General features: G+C 38.8%; 1 protein-coding gene across 2 annotated transcripts in view; it reads right to left on the minus strand.

Moving 5' to 3' along the window:
- Nucleotides 1-27,037, minus strand: part of DYNC2H1 (dynein cytoplasmic 2 heavy chain 1) — a 190,117-nt gene that overhangs the window by 80,364 nt on the left and 82,716 nt on the right. For both annotated transcript variants that reach the window (XM_072993639.2, XM_072993638.2), the window contains exons 56-68: nt 26,335-26,472; nt 25,417-25,530; nt 23,537-23,697; nt 23,282-23,405; nt 22,187-22,308; nt 20,148-20,234; nt 19,235-19,361; nt 18,313-18,454; nt 16,322-16,431; nt 15,041-15,139; nt 9,574-9,697; nt 3,596-3,759; nt 2,741-2,860 (exon numbers count right to left, since the gene is read on the minus strand). In XM_072993639.2, coding sequence (XP_072849740.2) covers nt 2,741-2,860; nt 3,596-3,759; nt 9,574-9,697; nt 15,041-15,139; nt 16,322-16,431; nt 18,313-18,454; nt 19,235-19,361; nt 20,148-20,234; nt 22,187-22,308; nt 23,282-23,405; nt 23,537-23,697; nt 25,417-25,530; nt 26,335-26,472 — 1,632 coding nt within the window. The remainder of the gene's footprint in view (nt 1-2,740; nt 2,861-3,595; nt 3,760-9,573; nt 9,698-15,040; nt 15,140-16,321; nt 16,432-18,312; nt 18,455-19,234; nt 19,362-20,147; nt 20,235-22,186; nt 22,309-23,281; nt 23,406-23,536; nt 23,698-25,416; nt 25,531-26,334; nt 26,473-27,037) is intronic.

Below are 27,037 nucleotides of genomic sequence, written 5' to 3' on the forward strand. Positions count from 1 at the left end.
AGATAGGCAGATCAAATGATAATATTTTAAAGCCTGAGTCTGTAACAATAACCTCCATATGTTAATTCCAAAGTTCCACTGAAAACATTTCCAGACCATTCCCCCCTCCTCTGCAGTGCTCCAAAAAGTTAAAAAAGCCCAGCACCAGTGGATATTCAGCTCTCCAATGCTTATTCAGGGGGTATAAATGGACTGCCATGGGGAAGGAGATAGCTGGCTCCCAAGTCTACTGGAGTCTACTGTTCCATCCACAGACATACAGCACTTAGATACTACACAGGAAGCTGTAGCCACAGCTCCAATGTAGTCTTATCTTTCCTAACTTACATCTAAGAAAAACACCTGACAAAATCCATTTGTCACATTGTTTGGGGACTGTAAGTTCTTTGCACTAACAGGATACTAATGCAAGCCTAATGAAGTGGGCATCTTGGTCAACGAAAGCTAGGAGATTGTACGGTTATTTTAGTGGTCTATAAAGGTATCACCTACTCCTGTATTTGTGTTGCTCTAAGTCTGGTTCATACTTCCTGAAAACCTCACATTTCTCAAACCCCTGGTTCTGATTGACTAGACTTGAGATACTGAATGTGACAGTGTATGTTCTGTTGACTGTACACCACCACTAACTGACCTCTTCTTCCTCATTTCAGCAGTACATGCACTCACTGAGAACCCAGATTAAATTAAAATTGGTTATGCTCAACCAATACTTTTTGAATCTCTGCTCTAAACTCATTTTGAAACAATATTAAATCAGAGTTTTTCTTTAACCTTCTTACTATTTCTGGGTTGTAACATTACATATGAATTGGCCTTAAACACAGCTGCTCAAGAGACAAGTTAAAATTAAACTGATGGGATTTGATCAGAGAATCTACAGCAATTTCAGAAGATATACTGGCATAGTTAATGAAATGTCATAGTAATACAACCATTCTGATCTACTAGGCAATCTTTTAAAAAGCCATCATATATAGACTGGATTATTAATTCACTAGAAATGATGTATGGCTAAGAAACTTGAAATACAAAGATGAAAAGAGACCTCTAGTACTTCCCGTCTTGCTCAGCTTATAATACGTTTGCAACTGTATCAGTTATGGCAGTCTTACTGCAGGATATAAAACACTAGTGACTTGAAAAGTGCTTTCCATTCCAATTACTTTTTCAAAGAACAATTTTCAGACAAAACAGCATTTTGTCATAAAAGGAAAATCACAGAATTTTGTTACTTAACCTAATTATATTACACAGTTTCATACATTTTATCTATTTTTCATATGGTGAAGAAAATTGAATTGAGAAGCTTTTAAAAATTATACACTACTGTAATTTGAAGCTTTGAATGTTCATACTATAAATACTTTGAATTTGCATCAATTGTAATCTTAAACAAATACTATATGTCTTAATCAAGTATAATACCTCAAAGCACAGAGTGTTAAAATTAGGGTGAGAGACAGGGTTCAAAACTTAAGTGAAGCCCATCCCACTTCACTCAGAAGTAAGACAGACTTTTGTGTGTTCAGTGCAAAGGTCTCCAGAGGCACTTGTAAGCATATTGAGTTGAATAAGCTTATAGCACTCCCATGATTGATACAGGGGCACTGTAAGTGTGTTCAGTTGAATGTGCCAACAAGTGCCTCTGCAGATCTTCAGAGTGAACCCATGAAAATTTAGTTTACTTCCCAGTGAGGTGGGGATGTAAAAGGCAGGGTTTCTGTGCTTCTCTACACCCTCACCAACCATTTAGTTGTTCATTCTTTCAGGCGTAATGCCTGAGCAGGTCCTTACTAAGGAGAAAATAACATTAAGCTGCAAAACATTTAGTTGAGAGCACATACCCTTGAGCACAGTAGGACTTAGGAACTTTCTCCTGCCATTCGGTGCAAATTATGTAAAATAAAACTATCTGTAAAACTACTATCCTCATTTGAATGTACTTCTGAGAAAATGTGCATAGGACCACACTGTCATTAAATCCAAAGATGAACAAGTGGCTGCTAGATCAAATCAAGCCTGAACAATCTCTGGAAGCAAAAATGTTGAAGCTGAGGGTGTCCTACTTTGGACACATCATGAGATTGCAGGATTCTCTGGAAAAGACAGTGCTGGGAAATGTTGAAGGCAGAAGGAAAAGGCAAAGATTGAATATATGAACTGACTCTCTAAAGGAAGCTACAGACTTGAGTTTACAAGAGCTGAGCAGGGCTGCTGAGGAGGGCTGCTAATTCATGGGGTCACCGTGAGTCGGAGCAACTTCATGACACATAAATTTAAAAAATAAAAAGAGAAAAAAAATTTTTAGTAAGCAATTCGCACTTCACTGCAAATATGGAGTGTTTATGTTGTTATTATGTTTCGTCAAGTCAGAATTGATTTAGAGTGACCCTAATACCACTTCCAAGGTAAGTGAGATATTTAAGGAATGGTTTTACCAATTCCACACCCCCAGTGTGTTTCTATAACTGAACGGGGATTCAAACCCAGGCCTCCTGAGTTCTAGCCTCTCACTCTATCCACTATGGCACACTGGGTACCATGAACGTTTACAGTATTACTCCTGACAATGGAAAACTTTAAATCTCATCATTGCTATTAATACACAAGTTGCATTCCTAGACATATTTACTTTTAAGTAAGATATATTGAACTTAGTGAGACCTAATATAGTATAGATTTTAGTGAGACTTATTATAATAGCTTTAAAGCATGAAGCTGCATAAGTCAATATTACCTCCAAAAGTGATTCTTCAAGTTTTGCTAACTGTATCTTTTTATCTTCTTCCTGTTGTAACAGTTTTGTTTTCTGATCTTCTAAGTCTGGTTTTTCATGTTGGATAGTCAAAGCTAAAAGCTGGAATATAAGGCAGAAGAAAACGACATGAGGATTGGAAACTTTTCAAATAATTTTTAACAGCTGCTAATGTCCCCCTGCTAACTTATCCGATGCTATCCTAATATACTTCTAAGCCTTCAGTAAATTTGAAGGGCTGCAAAATACGGAACTTAGGAGTGAGGTACAAGGAATCTTCTCTGCACAAACCAATCTATGCTCACACCCTTCCAAATCCAACCCATTCTCCTGTGGGTTTTGGTGAAAATTAAAGACAATATCAACAGCTAAAGTTCTGGTCTTTCATATAGGTAACATTCATTCACAAATATGAGTTTATCATACAAATAACTGCTGTTGAGGCAAAGGAAGCCCACAGACATCTCAACTACCACTGTGGGGTGACCTCCCCCTAGTTAAGACTGTCAGCCACCACTGACCCGAAAACACTCTGTAGCTCTTCCTCAGACCAATGATTTATGATTCTCACAGCCAGCCTGTCAGCCATGAGTTTATGTTCTTCATAAGTTTATTTGCAATGTAACAGAATGTTCTGATCTAACCAATGAAGTACATGTTAATTAATTCCCAGAAAGCTGTCACTAGACTAGAACTCATAAGAGATAAACACATCTTAATATTTTCCACACAAACATTTAGATTGCCAAAGAGTATTTCAAGAGATGAATCAAGATGTTCCACAAATTGTCCATGGGTTAAAATAAAAACTCCACTGCAGGAGTTGCAAGTGCTTACCTGTCCCGTTAAGCCACTTCGTGTTATTGTAAAGTTAACTTCTGTAACAATAGAAGCTGCATCAGGTGGGATGTAAGGATTTGGGTTTCGCGTTGACAGAAATAGGCGAAATTCTTCATTATAATCGATTATTTTGTCGCCTATTTGCACAACATACCGTGGTCCTGTAGGAGAGGAGATAATATTGTGCTAAAACAACACATGCAGAACAGGAAGCAAATAAATCAAAATATCAGCTTCAAAATTAGGAGCTTTTAGAAAAACAACTTTCATTGCTACACTTTAAAAAGAAAACCATGGTACCGCTACAACTGAGTAAGAACTTCTCTGTGTTCATATGCAATTGAAGGAAGTGAAAAAATGAGCAGACATCTTAGCTCTATTTATCTCAGACAGATAATATATTCCCTTCTCAATTTTTAGAAACTCTAATCCTGGTTTAAATTTCTTTTTACATCTTGAATCTCATGGAAAACATCTGTCCTCCCCACCTTTACTGTTCTATTTCTTTGAAATAATTATAATACACTTATTCCAGTTGCTGAAAGTTGCATTAGCTTTTTAAAATGCAATTTCTGTCACTTTTACTTATGTTCCTTGTTTGTCTTTCCTAACTGTGTGAGTTTTCTCAATCATCCATTGAGGCTTCTCTTTGACTACAAGAATAGTTTTTAGTTGTTATGTGCCATTAAGTCAGAACTGACTTATAAAGCCCTAGCAGCATTTTCGAGTAAGTGAGGTACTTAAGGAGTAGGTTTAATAGCTCTGGTTTTAATCCACAATTCCTTTGACATGCAATCAATTGAATTTACAGTGGTGCCCTGCATGACAACGATAATCCGTCCCATTGAAATCGCTGTTTAGCGAAATCATCATCATGAGAAAACCCTTTCCCCACTGGAATGCATTGAAACCTGGTTTCAATGGAGAAAATTCCTCCTCGGCCAGTGAAGATCACCCATAGGGAAGCCATTTTGCGAGCGCCGATCAAGTGTAAAAATGTCTGCCCTGCGAAGCATGGGTCCGGAAAACACAGGGCAGCCATTTTGCAAAGCTGAAAAAAATCATCGTCTTGTAAACAAATGGTTCGTGAAGCATGGACCTAATCGACGTCCAGCGAAAATCCCCCATTGGAATGATTGTTCTGCGAATCGCTATAGCGATTGCAAAAAGTCATCGTTATGCAGATTAGTCATTTAGCGGGGTCGTCGTCTTGCGAAGTACCACTGTAGTATGCAGGTCTATTCTTTACATGGACTCATTCAGGAATGTTGTTTCAGCTTTTAGTTCTTCAGCTTTACAGTAGTGTCTCCACTTACGAACTTAATTGGTTCCTGAACTCCGGTCATAACTCAAAATGGTCGTAAGTCAAAGCACCATTTCCCATAGGAATACACTTAAATGCAATTGATCCGTTCCGGCTGAAGAAAAAAAGCACCCAAAAACCCACTGCAAGACTCATTGAAATGCAATTAATCTGTTTTGGCCGAAGGGGAAAAAAAGAGAAAAGCTAACAAACCGTGCAAGACCCATCAGAAATGCAAAAAAAGCAAAGCAGAAAGCAAACAAACCATGCAAGACCCTTCGGAAATGCAAAAAAGCAAAGCAAAAAGCAAACAAACCTCACAAGACCCATCGGAAATGGGGGGAAACCCCCCAAAAAACAAACCCTGCAAGACCCATCACAGCATAGAAACATAATCCCACCACCCAGTCCAAAACCACGCTGCAAAACCCACCCAAAACAGTTTTTAAAAAGCAGAAAGCAGCACTTTACCAGGCAGTCCGAAGCCTTCTCTGATCACTCTCTCTCTAACCACCTGGGCAAAAGAGCTAGAAAGAAGCAGCCTTTTCACCACCAATGGTTAGCAATTTGAATTCCCCGTCTTTTTCCCTGCCCTTTTTTTTTTTGTTGTAACTTGAAGCTCCAGTCGCAAGACGAAGCAAAATTTTGTGGTCGGAGCTGGTCGTAACGCGAAATGGTTGGGACATTCGTAAGTTGAGGCACCACTGTACTCTTATTTTTTATATGAACAGTTAATGGTCTGTACTATGGTCTGCTCCTATTCTTGATGTGATAGAGAATACAGCTTCCTGGTATACTGTGTTTATATATACAGTGGTGCCTTGCATTACGATGTTAATTCGTTCCCACGAAATCGCTGTAGAACGAAAACGTCATAATGTGAAAATAAAAAGCCCATTGAAATGCATTAAAACCCGTTTAATGCGTTCCAATGGGCTGGAAACTCACCGTCCAGCGAAGATCCTCCATAGGGCGGCCATTTTCGGTGCCTGTGCAGCGAGGAATCCATCCCAGAAAACAGCAGGGAGCCATTTTATTTATCTGGTGGCCATTTTGAAACCGCCGATCAGCTGGAGGAAAATTGTCGTTTTGCGAAGAATCGGTTCCCGAAGCAGGGAACCAATCATCGCAAAGCGAAAAAACCCCATTCAGACCATCATTTTGTGATTGCAATTGCAATCACAAAAAGATCGTCGTAATGTGGTCTCGTCGTAATGCGGGGCAATCGTAAAGCGAAGCACCACTATACTACCATGTGATTTTTACATTGGCCATCTGTCCATATCCATGTATACAACTGTCTACTACACTGCCTAAAGCATATACAGTGGTGCCTCGCTTAATGATAGCCTCCCTTAACGAGGAAATCGCTGTACAATTAGGTTTTTGCAATTCCAAAATGATGGTTTAAATGGGTTTTTTCGTTTAACGATGATCGGTTCCCTGCTTTGGGAACCGATTTTCACTTTACGACAATTAGCAAACAGCTGATCGTTGGGTTTCAAAATGGCCACCGGCTGAAGAAAATGACCCCCCCGCTGTTTTTAGGAAGGCTTTTTCACTTAACAGGCACCAGAAAATGGTCGCCATATGGAGGATATTCACTGGACAAGCAGATATTCAGCCCATTGGAACACACTGAATGGTTTTCAATGTGTTTCAATGGTTTTTTTAAATTTCGTTTGATGATGTTTTTGCTCTACAGCGATTTAGCTGGAACAAATTAACATCATCAAGCAAGGCACCACTTTATTTGCAATAAATAAATTCTTGGCTTCACATAAATTGAGTTGCTTTTTTGCTTCTTTTCTAACTCAAAGACTAAATTTTCCTGTGACACTTGATTCTGCTTTCTTTCCTATTTTGCATTCCAGTCACCTAAGGTTATCATCACATTGTGTTTTAGTGTGTAATGGCAAGCAATTCTTGCACAGTTGCAAAAAGCTTTCTGATTCTTCTTTTACAGTATATATAGTTAAAGCATAGACTTGAATGATAATTCTATATATCAGTGGCCCCCAACCTTTTCCCAACTGCGTACAGGTTGGGGGAAGGCGGGTTCTGTGCGTATGGGTGGTGTGGCGTGCTCGCGGGTGGCGTGGCACAATTGCATGCTTGTGGGGGGGGCAGGAGAGCTGTGTTCACGACCCAGTCCTGCACATAGGCCACGGAACAGTGCCAGGTCACGAACTGGCAGCTGGTGACCCCTGCTATATATTATTTGATTTTTATACTGGTCATTGTGAAGGGTGAATAGTATTATTTGGCCTGATTCTACATTATAACTTTAATTTCTTGTGCAACATCTCCACCAGCATCACCTTTCACTATCACTGATTACTAGTAGCTGTCCTACAGGAATTTCTATACCCCTTTCATCACTAAAACTAGTATCAATTCACTTCTGCTGATATAATTGTTAATTCAGGATGGGTAGATGCATCTTAGTTTGCTGCCTCAGGTTGGACTATTCCACCTTGCCATATATTCAGAAAGATAATGGAATCTAGCCTACTGATGTCATTGGTCTCAGCTTCCCCTAACAAATTCAAACCCCTCACCACATTAAAGTGTGTATTGAAGAGGTCATACCCTATGCTCGGAGGGGGGGGGAAGGAGGGAAATCACCATCACAGGGTGCATGACTGTTATCCACTCTACAAATTGAAATATTTTTACATGACATTTTCAGATTAAAATATTTTACCCCCTTTCCAAACTATGATAGAAGGCTCACAACATGAAAAGTCTTGGGCGTCATCTGAGCTCTTGGAAGATCTGCAAGAGTTCACTGATTCATAGGGTCACTGTATGTCAGAAACAACAGAACATAACGACACCTCCACACTTGAGAATAGGTAGATAGAAAACATATGTAATATCACAAATTTTAGGTATTTTCTCCAGCTGAAGTCATTTAGAACTGATCTTCTTACTGCACTCCATAACAGACTGCAGTTTCAGAATTAGGTATTGCTATATATTGCCTTTTAAAATCCAGAAGTTTCATAAACTCATCATAGCTTTACTGCTCCTTAAGTAATGGAATGCACATGGAATTAAATCATACATGGGCTGGCTCTCTGTAAATTGATTACAGACCAAATCTGCTCAAAAATGGTGCTAAAATATAATTCTGCCATTTAGAACAGTTAAGACATGGAAAGACACCCTAGAGGGAAAACAACTTATGGAACAGTACATAACATTTTCTTCTGCAACTGGAGGAAGAACAGAAAAAGGTCATCACATACTGGGGTGGTGATGGCTTTCATCTTTTTCCTAAAGCTAGAAGAGGTCAACATAGCCCTTAGAATAAGCAATCAGTAAATAGATAGTTTCAGATGGACATTGCACACTGGTTTTACTTCTCTCACACATAAATATCACTGGTATGTGGTAAAAATGTCAAATCCTAAATAGGATGTGTGCAGGTTCCACGTCAGCACAAAACATATATCCTATTTTTCAGGCTGTGAAACCTTATTAATTCATGACTGCCACATCCAAACTAATGAAGAATCCACCCTCCATATTTATAATTGGACACCTCAAGAAAGTGCATCTGTAAATGAGGGTCAGAGAGGAATGCTGCAAAGCATAGCTGTTCCTGTTTCCTCTATTAAATCACTTTCACAGACTGGTATTCCAGAGGTTAGACATGAGTAGATCAGAACCTGACAGGTTTATTAGCAGCATATTCACTGTCCAAAAAAGAAACAAAACAGAAAGAAATATAACCGGATACCATTTGATATTTCTGTAGGACAAGACACAGCTGCTAATCAATATAAAACATTGCTTTAAATCAGCTTCCATTTTGCACTAGATATTTCCTAACCTAAACCTCAAAATGTAATTGACTGATATAAGAGCATGTTGATTTAAAATTCAGTATAGTCGTTATTTCCAAAGGGCATGAAATAAAATATTTGCTCTTGAAACATAAAGGTGACTGTGTGTTGCAGCATCCATTTGTTTTGACACAGAAAAAGAGATGTTGATAATGGATTTCTGCTTATTTCACTCTCATGGCATTTGCTGGAGAAAGGTATTTGTTCCCTCTGCTGATGATAGCTTGCCACTAATAACTCATCTATGTATATTAAGCTGAAATTAATAATTTACAGGAAAAGTAAATAATCAAAATATATACAGCTTAATTGGGAACACATAAAATGCAATGCATTTTCACCCTATTTCTTTCCTCACCAGAATTGAATTCAGTCAAAATAAAAAATAGTATCAATTAATCTAATGACTTGTGACTCCTGTTTCTTTAGAATGTCTCGTAGAGTTCTGTAATTGGCATACAGGAACCTGCTTCAAATACTCATTTTTGCAGTGGGCTCCAGGTGGCTCTATACAGACCAGAGGCACAATAAAGAAAAATGCCCAGATCGTATCCCTTAAACTCTTCAAAACACTGAGGAGAGGAAAAGAGGGAGAGAGGAGAGAAATGATCAGTCCTGCTGCCTGGGCACAGGGTAGAGAGCCTGTGAACAGACAGGAAAAGAGAACAGACAGCAGGAGAGCAATTACTCATAAAAAAGTAAACACGTTAGAATGATATCAAGGAGCAATGTTATTTCTGAATGGCTCGCTGATTTTTCTTTTTATCTGAAAGGTAAAGCAATATATTCACACGTCTGAGTTTCAATTGTAATGTTACCTTGTGCAACAAGGTCCTTTCTGAGGAGTGGATAAAGCACAGGCTCTACTCCATCCATTTCCTGTATTATTAGGGTCTTCCCAAATCGCACAGCCAATTCAAGAGCATTAATGAAATTGGCATCCTGCAGAAGTAAAATTAGTTTTAAAAATCGGTTGTTCTAATTTATTTAGAGCATTTATACTCCACTATCTATCCTACAAACTCAAAGTAGAGTACAGTAATAAAAACAATATAAAAACGATTCAATACTATTTAAAAACACCTGAAACATGAAAACCAACTTACCTTTAAACCAATAACAATAAGGTAGTCTCCACAGACAACCATTTTAATCCCCAAAGGCCTGGTGAATAGCCATGCTATAACTTGGTGCCAAAATGAGGTTTGTGTCAAGGCCGGCTGAACTTCTAAGTGGATAACATTCTATAACTGGGCTGCTAGAGTTGAGAAAGCCCTCTTCTATTTCTCCATATAATGGATTGCTCTCAATAACAGGCCATGGAGAAGCCTCCCTGCCAGTATAAGTGCTCCCTCAAGTATCCAGGTCCCAAGCCATTTAGGGCTTTAGAGGTTATCAAGCAGGAAGGCCTGGCATACTTTAGTCCATGGGGTCACAAAGAGTTGGACACAACTTGACTAAACAACAACAAACGTTAACACCTTCAACATGGACTGGAAGCATATTGGTAGCAAGTGCAATTCTTTCTGAACTAGTGTCATATGAGCTCTGAAAGATATTCCTGCTGGCACTCTAGCTGCCACAAAAATATACTTTACATATTGAAACAATTTTTCTGTGGGCTATATTTGATTAAATAGGCCCAATATTACCAAGAGGCTCAGTCTCACAATGATTTTCACTTCATTACTAACACATTGACTTAAAATCTCCATTATGTCAAGTTATGGAATGTTAAGCTGGAACTCAAGCTAGCAGGACAGAAAAGCAAATTTGCAGTGAACATCAGCTGTTCTTCATTAATAAGGTCACTGAAGGGATGTTTGTTCTATGCAAGGGAAAAGAAAGCTGATTTACTGTCTAGCAGATTCCAAATGCAATCAAGTCACTTAGACATATGCTATGATTAGCTTAATTAGCTAATCTAGACACATAATAAGGCAAGTGCCACATGTGAAGCATTGGGAAACTCACTGGCAAATATATATACCTATATATACTGTATATATCACAGGTAACAAAGTTAGTCATCCCTTTAGATGTCCAGGACATCTAAAACATGAAAACAGCCATATCCTTACAATTTGCATTTTTGCCTATGCCATTTGACTTTCTAGTTAATGAAAGTTAACCAGAAACAATGGTTTATTATTTTACTAGCAACGAGTTTCTATTTTCAAAGTTGAATAGAAGAAAATTCTTCAACTCAAGACTGCCCTACCTTTGGACCATACAAATAGAACAAGTTCTCACTTTTCAAGTAGAGAGGCCACCCTGCTCTTCCCAGATCTTTTCTGCTTATTGAGTCAACAGGAAAAGCTAATTTGCAGTTCCTTAAGTGGTCTCTTCTTGCTTGTTCTTAATGACCTTTAGCTCTTCCCTCCCTACCTCCCAATGTATCCAAACAGGAACTAAAAGGATTTTCAAAGGTGAGAAGGGGAGAACCAATGAAGAAGTAGGACCACACTGTATCAGGCACAGCATGGTCCATCTCCTGGGCCAAATGTGCTAGGTGAAGCCCTAAGTAGCTTTAAATGGTGGCACCTGCTGCATGTACTTTGCCAGTAACAGTCATGTCAACTTTCCTGTCTCAGGAATTTACCCAGAGCTGAAAAAGAGTTGTGTTTGCAATAGTTTGAGAGCCCAACTGTGGTTTACTCTAAATCAGCATTTGTTCTCCTCTCTTCTCCTCTAAGGCTAACAACTAGCCAGGTCTCAGATAAAGTGGCAGACACAGTAGCAAGCCTGTTGCTTCAATACTCTACAATCTATGCCTTCTAATTTTAGTGGGGGAATCTGAAAAAGCAGATACATTGTCATTCTCCATGAACACACTGGATGCACTTCCTAATGGCATCGTGGATGCAACTGGGCAGAAGGAGGTCACTTTTGGGTGTCCAGTTTGGAAGGGTGCTAGTCTGCCTACAGCTAGGCAGAAAAAATGAACTGCACAGATATAGGATGGAAGACATCTGGTTAGACAACAGTACCTGTGAAAGGGATCTAGGAGTCTTGGTAGACCACAAGCTGAATGTGAGTCAGCAGTGTGATGAGGCTGCCAAGAAAGCCAATGCGATTCTTGTTCATATCAACAGGAGTATAGTGTCTAGATCAAGGAAAGTGATAGTCTGCTTTGGTCAGACCTCACCTGAAGTACTGTGTCCAGTTCTAGGCTCCTCAATTCAAAAAGGATGTTGAGAACCTGGAACATGTCCAGAGGAGGGCGACTAAAATGGTTAAAGGTCTGGAAGCAATGTCCTACGAGGAGTGGCTTAGGGAGTTCGGAATGTTTAGCCGTACAAAAAGAAGGTTGAGATGGGACATGATAGCAATGTTTAAATATCTGAAAGGATGTCATGTTGAAGAGGGGACAGGCTTGTTTTCCAGGGCTCCAGAGACTAGGACACGGAGCAATGGCTTCAAACTACAGGAAAAGAGATTCCATCTGAACATTAGGAAGAATTTCCTGAAGGTCAGAGCTGTCTGGGAATGGAATAGGCCGCCTTGAAGGGTGGTGGAGTCTCCTTCTTTGGAGGTTTATAAACAGAGGCTAGGTGGCCATCTGTTGGGAGTATTTTGATGTATGTTCCCACATGGCAGGGGGTTTGACTGGATGGCCTCAGTGGTCTCTTCCAACTCTATGATTCTATGACTCTAGCCTGAGGAAGAAGTGACTAGGTTCCCATCCTTCCATTCTGTCTCCTTCACAGATCTCTGAAAGGATTGACATTTCATTCATTTTGTCTCTTAAATATGAGGTCTCAAGACCCAAGAGGTACAGCAGGACTGACAAGAAAAGAGACTGCCAAGTAGCCCTCGAATTTCCTCAGAATAGACATCTCATAGTCAAACAACAAATGCTTCCAAGAAGTACTTGGATTTGAGCTCTCAGATGAAATCTCAAGCTCTAATTAAGTAGGGAACGGGGAACCATCATAGTTCATTAACTAGGGACGGGAATTCTCATTATCTACCATAGGAGAGAAGACAGCAGGAACTCAGTATTTGACCACATGCTATTACGTCTAAAGTGGTACAGCACTTCAACTGTACCAGAAAGGAAAGAAAGGAAAGATCTATTTGGAAAGGCACCCTATAACAGGGAACAAGCTTTATGACTAAGTGAATAATGTGACATATGAGACACGTGTATCTTTTGAATGCTTGATCAGCAGGCACCCAATTAGCATGACTCTTTCCTTTTAAAGGAGGAAAGAAACTGGCTGGTTTTCAGACAGGGTTGTGAATCTATACGCTTCTTGGTTTCACAGCCTTCTACAGGATTTTCTAGTTTCTTTCTTCCCTATCTCAAGACTTTCCATCCACCAAAATGCCTTTAGTTTTTTCTTATGAATTCCTGCACATAATTCCCTAGATACTGCACAGGAATTGAAGCATTTCTCCACAGGACTCCTTTTCATCACCAAGATAAATCTTATCTGCTGCTATGCAAGCAAACAGTAAATGTTACTCAGACTGCCTGACCATCAGTCACTATAGACCATCACTTGGCCATTAAAAACATCACAGTGAAGGCTGTGAAGATAATCATTTTGCAGAGGCAAGCCCACCCAGGTCATTGGTCTTTTTTTTCTGACTCTTCTAGATTATGAGATTCAGTCTCTTGTCAAGTTATATTATTATGTCACATCAGTCTTTTGAATTCATGATTATTCTACCTATCTTGTTCTGCCTTCCCAGTTTCAAAACAGAAGAATTTTTGCCTTTCTGGTCAATCTCCTGTACAATATTCAGTTTAACTGTCCTTATACTGCTTTGTGCCTAAAATATTAATCTTTTTCTATCATTTTGCTGCTCTTGTCATCTTTACACTCTTACACTGGTCAGTTTCAAATTGTTATGTATCACCTGCTAATAAAGCCATTTGAAACTGACTGGAAAAAAGAGACTGAAATTGACAAGAGCAACGAAATGGGACAAAATTCCTGCAGAGGGAGATTGAAACACAGCTAGTGCTGGCCTGTCAAATTTAAACTTGCTCAGAAAATCAATGAGCAGAGGGGGCATAAAAAAACAGAATAGTGCTCAAAATTCTTATGGCTGCTTTAAAGAAACTCCTTGTCCTTGTGAGGGTTCATATAGGAATTTATTTTGGAGTGAAATATCAAAAATTGCCGGGTTTGAAAAAACTGCTAAGTACTTGTTACATCCCTGTTTGAGGTGTACTGATATCACAGTATTTGCACAGCAGAAGAGGTGAGTACACCCCTCTTTCATCACATGGAAAATTCTCACATGTCCTGTGGGTGAATGAGATCAACATGTGTCTCAGAACCAACTTGTGAGAAAGAAGAATGCGGCTGAGCTTCTGTTAATTTCTCACTCAATAAGGAATACAACATTGCAGAAAAAGGTCATCCTCCCATGTGGAGAGTGGTGAATGAAAAACCTGGTTAGGACAAAGTCAACAGCTGGTGCTAACCTATAAGCCCCTAAAAAGCTTGGGCCCAAGATATCTGAAGGACCACATCTACCTTTACGAGCCTGCTCATGTGTTAAGATCATCAGGAGAGGCCTTTCTCTCAGTCCTGACACCTTTACTGGTGCATTCGGTGGGTAGACGAGAGAGGGCCTTCTCTGTCGCAGCCCCCAGACTTTAGAATTCCCTCCCACCTGAGGCTAGGCTATCCTTCCACAAGCAGATCTTTCTCTTCAGGCAAGCTTTCCCTGAGTGACTGGCTCTCTGAGTATGGTTTTTTTAATGGATTTTTGTACCTTACTGCTTTGAATGTGTTTGGGGGGGGGGGTTGCTCATGGTTTTTAGGACAGTATTCAATTGATCCTTTTTAATATTTTTATATTCATTGTTGTCAGCTTTAAAAACTGTTTTTTAATGATGTATGCCACCTTGGATCCTTTTTAAGGAGAAAGGTGGGATAAAAATACTATACTTCAGCCAGTCAGTCAGAGAGTGTCCTGGTCAACATTTATATACACAAAGACCCCCAACAGTGGAAACTGGCATGACAATCAAATGGGACACTGGTCACACAACTGGCACCACATTAGATCACAATCGCAATGTTTTGAGCATTTTGAGGTCCACATATATAAATACTGAACAGGAAGCTGACCTTAGTGAACACAGTGATCTTTGCAAAGCCAGCAAAAGAAAACTGGGTATTTTCAAACATCTTAGTATATAAAGTATATCTTGAAATGTAACTATACTCAATCTTCGCAATTTTCTTTATCTAAAAATGATAACTAAAAGCTTCCTTTCCCAATATCACAGAACAATTCACAGAGCTTAAATGGCACCACCTGTTGGTTGATGATCTCCAACCGTGATTCTTTCAAATGTGTTTTCAGCCATTCTGTAGCTCTAGAAGAGGGGTCTATCAGAAATGGGCAAACTTTACTCTGTCAAAAGGAAAACAAAGAAAGTGTGTGAGAAAGTTATGTTTAAATCATGTGTGTATATTTTGAAATAAATTATGAAGATATAAAATTTACATTTTAACTCTCCTCCACCCAACTGTCAAAGGTAAGCGATTTAGGTATTATAGTAAAGAAAGTAATAGAAGTAGGTCGAAATTCCTTGAGTATATCACTTCAAATTCAAACAGCAGGACACTCTCATACTTTCCTAATACTGAACCACTGAAAAGTATTTCACACACAGAAAAAATGAAAAATTTAAGTACTGGATATATTTCAGAAAGACCTATTATAAAGTGTTCTTGGAAAACATTATTTAGCCTTCCTAAGATCTTTTTTATTTTTCCACCCCTATTATTAAGATACTAAATAAAGGCAGAGAATTACTTGAAACATTTTGCAAGTAAAAAAAGGAACAGGCAGCCTCTTTGTATTCTCGAAGGCTTTCATAGGTGGGATCTGATGGTTGTTGTAGGTTCTTCGGATTTTTTGGCCATGTTCTGGGTTTTTTTCTTTCTAACGTTTCACCAGTCTCTGTGGTCGGCATCTTCAGAGGACAGGAGTTAGAATTCTGTCCGTGTTCTGGTGTAGTGTGTGGGATAGCCGAAACTCAAAAAAGCCTGGCTCTCAGCACTGAAAAATACAGCTTGAAAAAAAGGTCAATAAACTCTACCCAGCCACAAGGACTGGTGATCACTGCACACAAAAGACTAGGTAACAACACTCATCAATCACAGTGACAGATCATTTCCCCCCTTATCACAACTATACACCCATAACAAAAAAACACCCTGATCACCATAATCACCCAATCTCCTGAAAAGGACAAAAAGCTGATCCCACAGCTACAAATACTCAATTAACCCACACACTACACCAGAACACAAGCAGAGTTCTGATTCCTGTCCTCTGAAGATGCCGGCCACAGAGACTGGAGAAACATTAGGAAGGAACACCTCCAGAACATGGCCAAACACCCTGAAAAATCTACAAAAACCATAGACAGCCTCTATCTTTACATATACTGCTTAAACGGTCAAGTTAAAAATAAGGACTGGACACAGCAATGACCACCACAACCACTGGATATAGTATACCAATACAAATGCACTATTATGCTACACAATTATGCATTTACAAAGAATACAAAGTAATACAATTTACCTGTAAGATAACAAGGGCATTTTCTATGGACAGGTCATCAGAAGGCAGACCTTCGCTTTTCCAGATCAACTGCTCACTCTCTGTGCACAAGAACCGTCTAAGATCGAACTCTACAAAACAGAAGATATTCCTCTGAATTCTGTTGGTTGCCAGAAATACATTATTTTGCATGTTTTATGTTTTCCCACAACCTGATTAATATTTAGCATAGGGATGAGCAAGGCACAGCCCACCAGATGATGTTGAACTGTAACTCCCAGCATTTCTCACCACTGGTTTATAGCGCTGATGGCAACAGTAGTCCAAGAATATTTAGAGGGGCAAATTTGGGATTTGCTGTAGAAATTCTAATGTCCACACTCTTCAAGAGCTACAACATTTCTGCAAGAGTGTCCCAGAATTCATGAGGCATACAAAGTAGCAATTATGAGATATAAAGTGTTTGGCATTATTGAGGCATTGGAATAGCTGGTATCCACAACACAGAGTGGAATGCCCAGCCCTGATCTCTCTGTCCTCAATTTTCTTCACACAACAGTTGAGGAGCCTTGAGATAAAAAGGTTCTTCTTCATGTTTGGGCTTCTGTATACATGAAAGAACCCAGATTACTATGAATTGCTGCCCACATAAGGCATCTGTCTTCTTTAGATCTCTCTGTCACTGGTTGAAGACAGGGACATAGATATGGGTAGAACTAAGCACTCCTATCTAAGCACATTGAAGAAACTATGAAAAGAAAAGAAAATGGAAATGAAAATCAGAAGTTTATCTGGAATGAATAGGAAGCCTCTGTTAGTGCAAGAATGTGGCCAGATTGGTTTAGTTGTTCAAGTCATGTTTTCAAGATTACACACTCCAGCAAATTTATTTTTAATTCTGGTTTGGAGGCAAACACAAGAGCTGCCTGCAGAAAAAATACGTTTGGATCTCAGTATCCTTGCCCTGAAAAAGCTCTACGTTATTTGAAGGAGGCTCAAGCAAATGGCTAACTTTTTCTGGATATAATAGTTATTACCATAAGCAGAATTTTTTACAATAATAATAACCTTATTTATCACAGTATCTAAATAAAATCAACCCCCAAAGAAGATTTCATTAAATTTGTACCCAATAACACTTTTGATACTACAGGAAATCTTGCAGATGGAACAGAACTGATGCAAGTGAGTCACCCATCTATTAAGCATGACTAAATTAGCTTTAGGTAAAAGAATTATTCTTTCTATTTCTGCCTCCTGACAGAGATGTTATCTTTATCTGCAGTCAGTCTGCTATCTCAAATCCATTGGGGGAGTTTGTTTTATGCAGCCTTTGCCCACGGGTAGATTTGCTAAATTCTTGGAGCTGTGAATTATAAAAGCAATTTCCTAAGGCTGCACCACGTCCCCTGCCTAGCCGTTAAAAGAACTGGAATCTCTGCACTAGGAACTATTCATATCTCTAAGACCAGATGATCCGCCTCTAGTCAAGAAGAGTGGAATCAACCATCCAGGAAAGTTGAAAATATTAACTATTTGGTGTTGTTCTGAGACAAAAAAGAGTATAGGCAAACATACACCTGCGGTTCTAAAGACAGCCTTTCCTATGGAGACAAACTTGTGATCAACTCTGTAATCCATCCTAATCCAGACTATGTATGCTAACACAGATAAACCAAGAGAAAATCCTTTCTCACACAGATTTCTGCTTCCTGGTGATCCTTATTAATTTTGTTACTTTTTTGCCATTTCTCTTTCAAGTTAAGACTAGTTTACTTCTTGCTAGCTGAACTTTGCTATCTTAAGAATCCTGGTACAGTATTATTTTATCCCCAGTCTAGAAATTTAGAGAACTACTTTCATCCGCTGATGTAGAGAAGATGACTAAAGTGAAATTTCTGTACCCTGTGTCAACCTGTACCTTTCTGTACAACACTAATAGACTATGAATGGTGAAATATATATTATACTATTTTATATATTTTTCTTCTCAAAGAAACAGTGATATTTACTTTCCAGATTTGCTGATTTTATCCATGAATCCAAGCTTGCTTTCCTTTGATCTTCTGGTGCAGCAGAAAGGTAAGTAATAAAAGCAGCAGATAGTTGAGCTCTCCTTGGCAATGTATTTAATTCATCTGCTATCTCTGAAACCTAAGAACAGATTTTCATTTTTTAATTATTTTGTTGTGCACTTATATTATCTTTAATGCATGATATGGTAGTGCTGCTAAATAGCAAAATATCCCCACAAGGAGCAACTTCCCCAGACTTCACATCTTCAGAGATAGACAACCACCAAATGGATTAATTTGAAATGTGTATATGCCACTTTACTCCTAACAGATCCAAGGCGGCTTACACTACTTAAAGGAGCAAAGTTAAAAGCCAAATAATAAAATATTACAATACTTGAAAAGCTTTAAATAATTATCATATTAAAACTAATAAGAACACTGCACATTTTAATTAATTTTCCACATACAATGTTCACGTATGTACCTGATAATCTCTAAAAACACTGCAAGTAGTGGCAGGCATGACACATTCCCTTTCTTATTTTAGGCTGAAGTGTTTATGGCTAACTTGAAGAAAAAAGGGAAAGGCTGTCCCATCTGCTGATTTTCCATTCTGGATAGGAATAGAATATTCCATAACTGAGAAACTACCATCCTTGAAAGCTAGAGGCAGGAAATCTTAATCTTATTTTCACAGTTATGGAATTTATCTAAGTAAGAAGCTTCCAGCCTTTCATTCGGAACAGTATGTTACTGCAACCCAGAACTTCTAACAGGAGAAGTTTAGGAACGGAGGTGGATAAAAAAGTATATAATCAGAAATATGCAGCAGACAGAAAAACTTTTTAAATATAAAAATGATTTAGTTTTGCAGATGACAACTGTATACTTTTTTATTAAATATTCAATTACCAACCTGTGCATTCCATCTCTTATGTTCCCTATCAAGCTGCTTAATCAAGATCTCTGCAGCTTTCACTGTCTCTTGCGCTTTAGCAACTTCTGCTTCAAGCTTTGCTGCCTCACTTGTTCTGGACTGGAACCTATGAACCAATTGGACTTTTAAGAGATTTTAGACAACAAAAGAATGTATTTCAAAGTTCATTTCCTTTTCAAAAGGAAAGCCTAATTATATACATTTTTGAAAGGTTGCACTAATCACAATTAAAAGATAAAATGAAGGTATACCAGGACAAAGTGTAGCTTGCTAGATGCAAATGGTTTATAGAGCCCCCACTCCATTTTTCTGCTTGCAAATTACAAATTTAATCACCCAGAAGCTGCTGGAGTATGGTTCACCATTTTAAACATCTACTCTGCCCTAGAGTGTAGGAGTAATATATTAATTACACTCATTAACATCAAAATCCACCAATTTGCATTAAACAAAAGAAATGCATCTGGTTTTGAGAAAATAGTGTTTTGAAAATAACGTGCGTGGTGAAAACATTATTTTCAAAATGTTATTCATCAGCTGGTATCATCCTTCTATTTAACACAAAAGTAACAATTTTAATATCAGCATGTTCAATTGACGTTATTTCAAAGCTCTACCCCACCCGCTACAGCTGCTTTATGCTTAAAAGCCCTAAAATTAATGGGGAAGTAGAATTTTTACAGCAAATTTCATGCCCACAGGATACAATCTGCTATTTCTGAGGCAGGGGCCAGAAGGAGGATAATTTTAAAAATCTTGGAGTACTGTGAGGGGTTGGGCAGGAGCAACTCTTCACCATTTGGGGAAAAGAAACAACTTGCCCAAATCCCAGAACCTCACAAGTTGCTTAAGATACACAAAAATAAAACGTGCATGAACACAAAATACCTACTTATCCTTTAATTCTGCCACTTTTTGACCAACGGAATTAACCAAGTCTTCTAGCTTTTGTTTTCTTTCTTCTGTTTTCCTGAGGTTACTAAAATGTGCAAAGCATGCCAATGAGATCCTTACTAAACAAGATACAAAACAAGCAACACTATTAAAGGCAGGTATTATCAGCAGTAAAAAGATCCCAACCATTTGCAGCAGCATGTTTCAGAGATGAAAGCAACCGTATTTGTGAACTGAAAACATCAGTTGAAGTCATGATCACCTTCTCTCTGATGCTTGCATGCAAAAAATCAGCATTGTATGTTTTGTTTTAGGTAAGAATTGGAATCCTCTAGGCCAGGGGCCCCCAAACCCCAGTCCGCGGCCTGTGCCGGTCAGTGGGTTTCCCAGGAATGGGCTGCAGAGATGGATCTCCAGATGCACAGTGGCCGTGTCATGCTCACAGGGGGGCGTGCCGTGCTCACGGGGGGTGTGATGCTCTCACGCCCATGCGCAGGGCGGATACATCCATCCGCGCGTGGCACACCCCCCAGCCGCACAACACGCCCACTCATGAGTGCCTCCACTCCCCGCACATGGAGCCCGCCCCCCCAACCAGTCGATGGTTCCAAAACGGTTGGGGACGACTGCTTTATGCCACCTCCACAGAACCTTTAAAGACACTGGTGAACACATAGACATGGACAGCTAAAAATATAAATACACGTCTCCCCTGATGGGGCAGGGAATTTACTGGTTAAGAAGCTGGAAGCAGGCCTAAATATAGCACAATTTCTCTCAGTAGTAGATATTTGGAAGCATATCTATGTATTCTTCAAGTAATGCAAAAGTAGCACTCACAATACTCTACAAACTGTTACTTCTGAGAAGTGAAAGATTTAGACAACTATAATTGGCACTGAGCTCGTAATGACAACATGAGTATTTTTTTTCAACAGGCTTAAAGGTGTGCAGTCTTCTAGGCAGATCTAAATGAAAATAAGTCCCATAGGATGATTTACGTTTATTCTGCATATAATTGCAGCCTCAATTTGAAGTGCCAGAACACTGGTTCAAGCAAGAGACATAAGTTAGACAAGGAAATATGTTTGTGTAGTTTAGAAGTCAGGGCCAAGTTCAAATTGCTTATGTTGACATTTATAGCACTTAATGGTTTAGGGCCTTGCTACCTATCTAAGCACCTCTCTCTCAAAACCTTTATCAATCCCACCTGTAGTTCATAAACTGGGATGTTGCAGGTAGTGACCATGAGGGAGGCCCCAAAATCTGCCACTTGAAACCAGGCCTTCTCGGTGGTCACTCCCTCACTCTGGCATTCGCTCCCACCCGAAATATGATTAGCCCCTTCCCTCCTTGGTTTCAGGAAATGTTAAGACCTGGCTTTTCTCACAAGCCATCTTTAGCCTTATCCGTGAGTAATCTTGCAATGAATGGAAATTTTTCCCCTCATTGTTTATGTACCTGCCCTGTTTTAGCCACCTTTTAAATATTTTTAATATTTTAGTCTATATTTTACTAGGTATTTTATCTTTTGTTATTGTGCCTCATGTTTATCAGTTATGTGGGTGTTATTGGGGTTGTTTGTGTTTTTGCTATTTGTCTGCCACCCTGAATAGTGGCTCTGCCACTAATTGGGTGAGATATATATATATTTATATACAAAAACTGATAAATATGACAGGAATAATTTACAGAAAACCCAGATCTGAAGAGTTAATATGGCATGCCTGGGAATTACACCTTGCAGTTCTCTCTCTCTCTCTCTGTGTGTGTGTGTGTGTGTGTGTGTGTGTGTGTGTGTGTGTGTGTGTGTGTGTGTGTGTGTGTGTGTGTGTGTGTGTGTGTGTGTGTGTGTGTGTGTGTGTGTGTGTGTGAGAGAGAGAGAGAGAGAGAGAGAGAGAGAGAGAGACAGACAGACAGACAGACAGACAGACATCTGGGTTTTCTGTAAATTATTCCTGTCATATTTATCAGTTTTTGTATATTATATCTGGTAATCTTGAAATTTCATTTTTTTAAAAAAAATGCATTACTTACGCTTCCAGGCCTGCCTGTTCATTTTCCAGAGGCTGAATTCGTTCTAGGACATAGGAATACTGAACATTGGCTTTAACCCATGCTGCTAATGGTGCAGCTGCAGTACTGGCTCTTTTAGCATTCTGAAACATTTGAAAATACATATTTACTGAAGATGTGTGCAACAGTTTTAAAAACTAACATGCACTGCTACAAATAACATACTTTCATCAGCATACATAGTGGTATAGTTGGTAAATTTAAACCATGGATCAAAACTTAGTACATCATTTTTATATCTAATGTGCTAGCGTTATTCAGTTAAAAACAAAGACAAAAACAAGTAAGCTAAGAGCACATTCGTGTTAATGTTAGTCAATGGTTTATATATAAATCAACTTTCCAGAAAGAGTGGACTTCAGCTCTAGCTCCACTTTATCCCTGAGTTAATCCACATTAGGAACAAGAAGCTCAGAAAGCAGCATCTGTTGGTTCTGGCTGGCAGAGAAGTCAGCAGACAGAACACAAGATTCAATTCATATCTCCCGGATGTGTTGCAGCTCCTGGACCTCTACCCAATGGTTTCTTTTAGTGAAACCAGTGACATACATGGAAAAAAAACAATATACCAATGTTGGCAATTGTCACCTCTCTTAAAAACAACATTGTAAAGCATCTGCTGAAGCAGACTTGCAGCTTCATCATATAAAAATAAATAATAAAATACATTTTCTCCCTTCACACCAACCAGCTAGCATTATTTACCAGAGCAAATTATCTTGCATTATTAAAAAACAATTAACTTCAGGTAAGGAAGGTTCTGGCTAAAATCCTGTTAAGTTTCATGATGTAAGGCTTATGATATTATCAACTGGGCTAAAAATTTTTTTTTTAAAATAAACGTTTTATCCTACTATCAAGAGACCTGCACAGTCCCAAGTAATTACTTTCACTGTTAGGAACCCATGGGGGCCACAAGATGGAGGAGGCAAGATTTAAATTACCAAAAAATATGCCTGTCAGTAATTAAAGTCTCCCCACTCCAATCCTCTGAGGTTTCAGTCACTAATTTGTAATTCATTTAATCCATATTTGTAAAGTGCATAAAACAATCACCTTTGGGTCAAAAGATGCCTTATTTTTAGCTAAGAGTTCTTCCACATTCTGTCGAATTTCCTTTGGAATATTTCGAGCATCAAAAGTTGCAATGTCTTCTCTCACACCTCTTTTGGCAAGGAAACTGCAAAATAGATAAGTATATTCAAAGTAAGAAATCAGAAATATCAAACTTGTCATTTTCATGAAACAAGTGTCTATGTTACAAATGTTTAATATAAAAGATGGGAAAATAATTAACGAAATGCTCAATACCTCTTCATGCTCACCCATGATGTATCAAAGATACCCATTAGGCGTAGGACCCCTTCTAAGATATCGCGAATTATGTCAGGTGGCATACGCAATGAGCGTATTTCTGACAGAGATTCTGGTTTGATATTTCCAACTGCTAATTTCGCCTCATTTACCAGTGGCTAAACAGAGAAAAATAGAAAAGCTGGTTATGTTTTAACAAAGCTCTCATATGACTTTATTGTTGCTAAAATTCAATCAGCAGTGCCTTCGTAACTTCAAAGCTTAACCAAAAACAGGTAAATGTGAAGTTGTCTTCTTCAAGCAAAATGAATAGTAGAGGAATACAGTGAGAGAGCTATAGTCATCAACGTCTCCTCCTTGACCCCCTTATTATCATAATAAGCCTTTCCGCATTATTTGAATTCCACACCTTAATTTCTTTCTTACCAGCTATTTCTTCTCCAACTCTTTTCGGGCAAAAAAATGTTAGTCATTCATAGTAAGATAAGTGTCCACAAATTGGACATGTCTCATATTTAATGAGAGATTTAACAACAACAAAACAAAAAAGAAATGAACTATAGATACAGAGAACCAGGAGAGGATGGATGGAGAAGCAGATGGTGGCATAACACATCAAGAAAGGGGCAAAGCAAGTACAGGGGGGGGGAACTGTACAAGCACCCATAAAGTAGGAAACCACCAAAAGATTATTTAAGTGATCAAAAAAATACCTGCATTCCGTGCAGATGATTTAGAGCAGTGGTTCTTAACCTTTCTTACTCAGGTGTTTTTGAACTGCAACTCCCAGAAACCTCAGCCAGCAGAGCTGATGGTGAAGGCTTCTGGGAGTTGCAGTCCAAAAACATCTGAGTAACAAAGGTTAAGAACCAGTTATTTAGAGCACATGACATGAGAAATGAAGGCCAAGAAATAATAAAATGAGGAGAAACATCATGACAGCTACGGATGGGACTTTCAAGTTAATACAAATGGAAAACACACCCCATGAAAAAAGTCTCTTTCAGTTTTCAGTTCTTTTGGTAGGTTCCAGTAGATAAGACTGAAATTTGATACTTTCTATTTCCCCAAAGAGAGGATCCCCAAAATATCAATTTTTTATTGAATTTCCTCAATCACATCACCTCAATTTTATCCATGTATGCAAAGTCACCTCTGTTAGCCCCCGCTTCTTGTGCCTTGCTGCACCAGTTGTCAAGCTTTATAGCCTCGCTCTTTCTCCGCTTCTCTTGTTAAAGCTTTCCCTCACCAAAATCTCCCAGGAAACTGCTGCCACTCGCCTCCTTGACCCAGTCCCTGTCCTGCCAGACTATCTTTCCTTTCCCCTCCCCTCCTTCCACCAACACCACGACTTGCCTCTTTGATCCACTGTCATGTCTGCAAGCTCTTTCCCCCACTACTGCTGCTCACCTCTTTGACTGCTGTCAATCTTGCCAACCCAAGAATTTCCTCCTCTTCTGCCCCTCACTGTCTCCAAACTGAACCCAAATTACTTGAATGAGGCACCAACCTTTGAGGCAAACAAAAAGGGTGGCAAATAATAAAACTGATAACTAAAGAGTCACACCCTGAGAAAAATTGGCCAGAAACAGAAACAAAAATGTCTGCCCTGCACATCTCTAATGAGATGTGGGAGAGATTTCCTACATTTCCTAACATATCAGCACTTACTTTCACTCAGGCGCCAATTACTTCCCAAGCATATCTATTTTCATATTTAGATACACAAAATCCCTACCGCTATCTGTTGATTGATCGTACATAAAGGAAAAGAAGGAAGAAAAAAAAGCCCACTCTTACATGAAGTTCCATTTGTCCTTTATGTTTTACATGAAAATATTAGAAGGCAAGATAAATCATTATTCCATTCTGATTACCTGAACCTCCTTTAGTTCATCCTCTATTATTGCTTTTCTTTCTTCAATTTTTACTACTTCTTGTGCTATTTTCTGTTTAATTTTTTCCATTTCTGCTTTTTGCTCACTTGCATCCTATGTTAAAGCAAACATTGTTCAAAGGAGGTACAGATATACGCACACATGGTCTGGGATTTAACAATGCATTTATTATTTCTTTTGCAAAATTCCACACTATCAAGGAAGAACTTCAACAATTTCATTTTGTGTACCACATACACAAATTCATAAGCAAGGCTTTCTTATATAACATACCCTAAGTTACTTGAAACTATACAACTGCACAGACGGCTGACATTTGCAGGGCTTGCATGAAAGTAGTGTGTAGGGCTGTACCATGTTCATTTTATAACTGCATTACATTATGTCAGTTCCAACTTTTGGCAACTATTTCCAAGATTTCCTAGGCACTCAGAAGTGATTTACCATTCCCTTTTTTTTTCTGGGCACACCCCTCTCTTGGGAGCCACAGTGGGGAATCAAACTCCCAAACTCTGGGTCTGCTGCCAGACACCAAACTCATGGAGCCAGCTGTATATATATTTGAAATACACTGTATGGCTAATACACAAGTACTATAGTGCTATATGCAGATCTGTACTATGTTCAAAATATTAAAACCAGAGACATTGATTATTCAAAATACTGTCTCATTTTTCACTTCCAAATCTTTTATTACTTTCTCTTTCCATGCCATTATCATCATAGCTAAGCATCACTTCATCTTCACAGGCTAACAGTACTCTTTTCCTCACTACTCTCCCTTGCTATTTCTTTCCTTCTTTTTGAACTTCTCTGTCAATGTGCTTTCCACAAGCTAGATTCTGTGGATAAAGTTCCTCTACTGCCTATTCAGTCTTCTATGTTTACATACATTACCTGCATAGAAGCAGTGATTTGTTGGAGAGCAGCATCAGCTTCATCTTGCTTCATTTTGAGCAGTATGCTTTGTTCTTCAGCTTTTCTGTTTAATTCATCAACAAGAGCTTTTGCTTCATTCAGTTTAGCCACTCCAGCCTGCAGGGATTGGATGAGCATCATTCAAAAAGTTAGAATTTTTAAAAAATGAACAATTAATTCCATCTATCTGAATACTGTATAACTATTTTACAATCTTTAACAACAGATCAGAGCTGTCCCTGCGTCTCTCTATATAGTATTTGCTTTTTTCAAGATACTAGACACAAATCTAATTAGAAAGGTATTTTCTTTAAGAAAAGATTGAAAGTATTAGTATCAGAAGAGTTCAAAAGCACTCACACTTTGACTTAAGTCCAATCTTAACCATGCTCAGTTTAGGGACTGAGTACTTTTCATGGCAGAAGAAGCCGTTTCCATCAGCAGAATCAAGAGGGGCCCCACTGTTCTTGCAAGTTGAGAGTTTGATTCCCCACTGTGGTTCCCAGGAGAAGAAACACCTTAGGAAGGCCTTCCCCTATCCACCCTAAGAAATTCTTCTGGAGGTATAAAAGAAGTTTCAGAATAACTGGGGACTTGCAATGGGGCAGAGATGAAGACAGGAGCACTGGATGTAAGCCAATGGAATGAGCAGGCAACAATATCTATGTTAGTAAGATGTTCT

This window comes from Pogona vitticeps, chromosome 3 (assembly GCF_051106095.1).
Source record: "Pogona vitticeps strain Pit_001003342236 chromosome 3, PviZW2.1, whole genome shotgun sequence".
In the NCBI taxonomy this organism is placed as follows: Eukaryota; Metazoa; Chordata; class Lepidosauria; order Squamata; family Agamidae; genus Pogona; species Pogona vitticeps.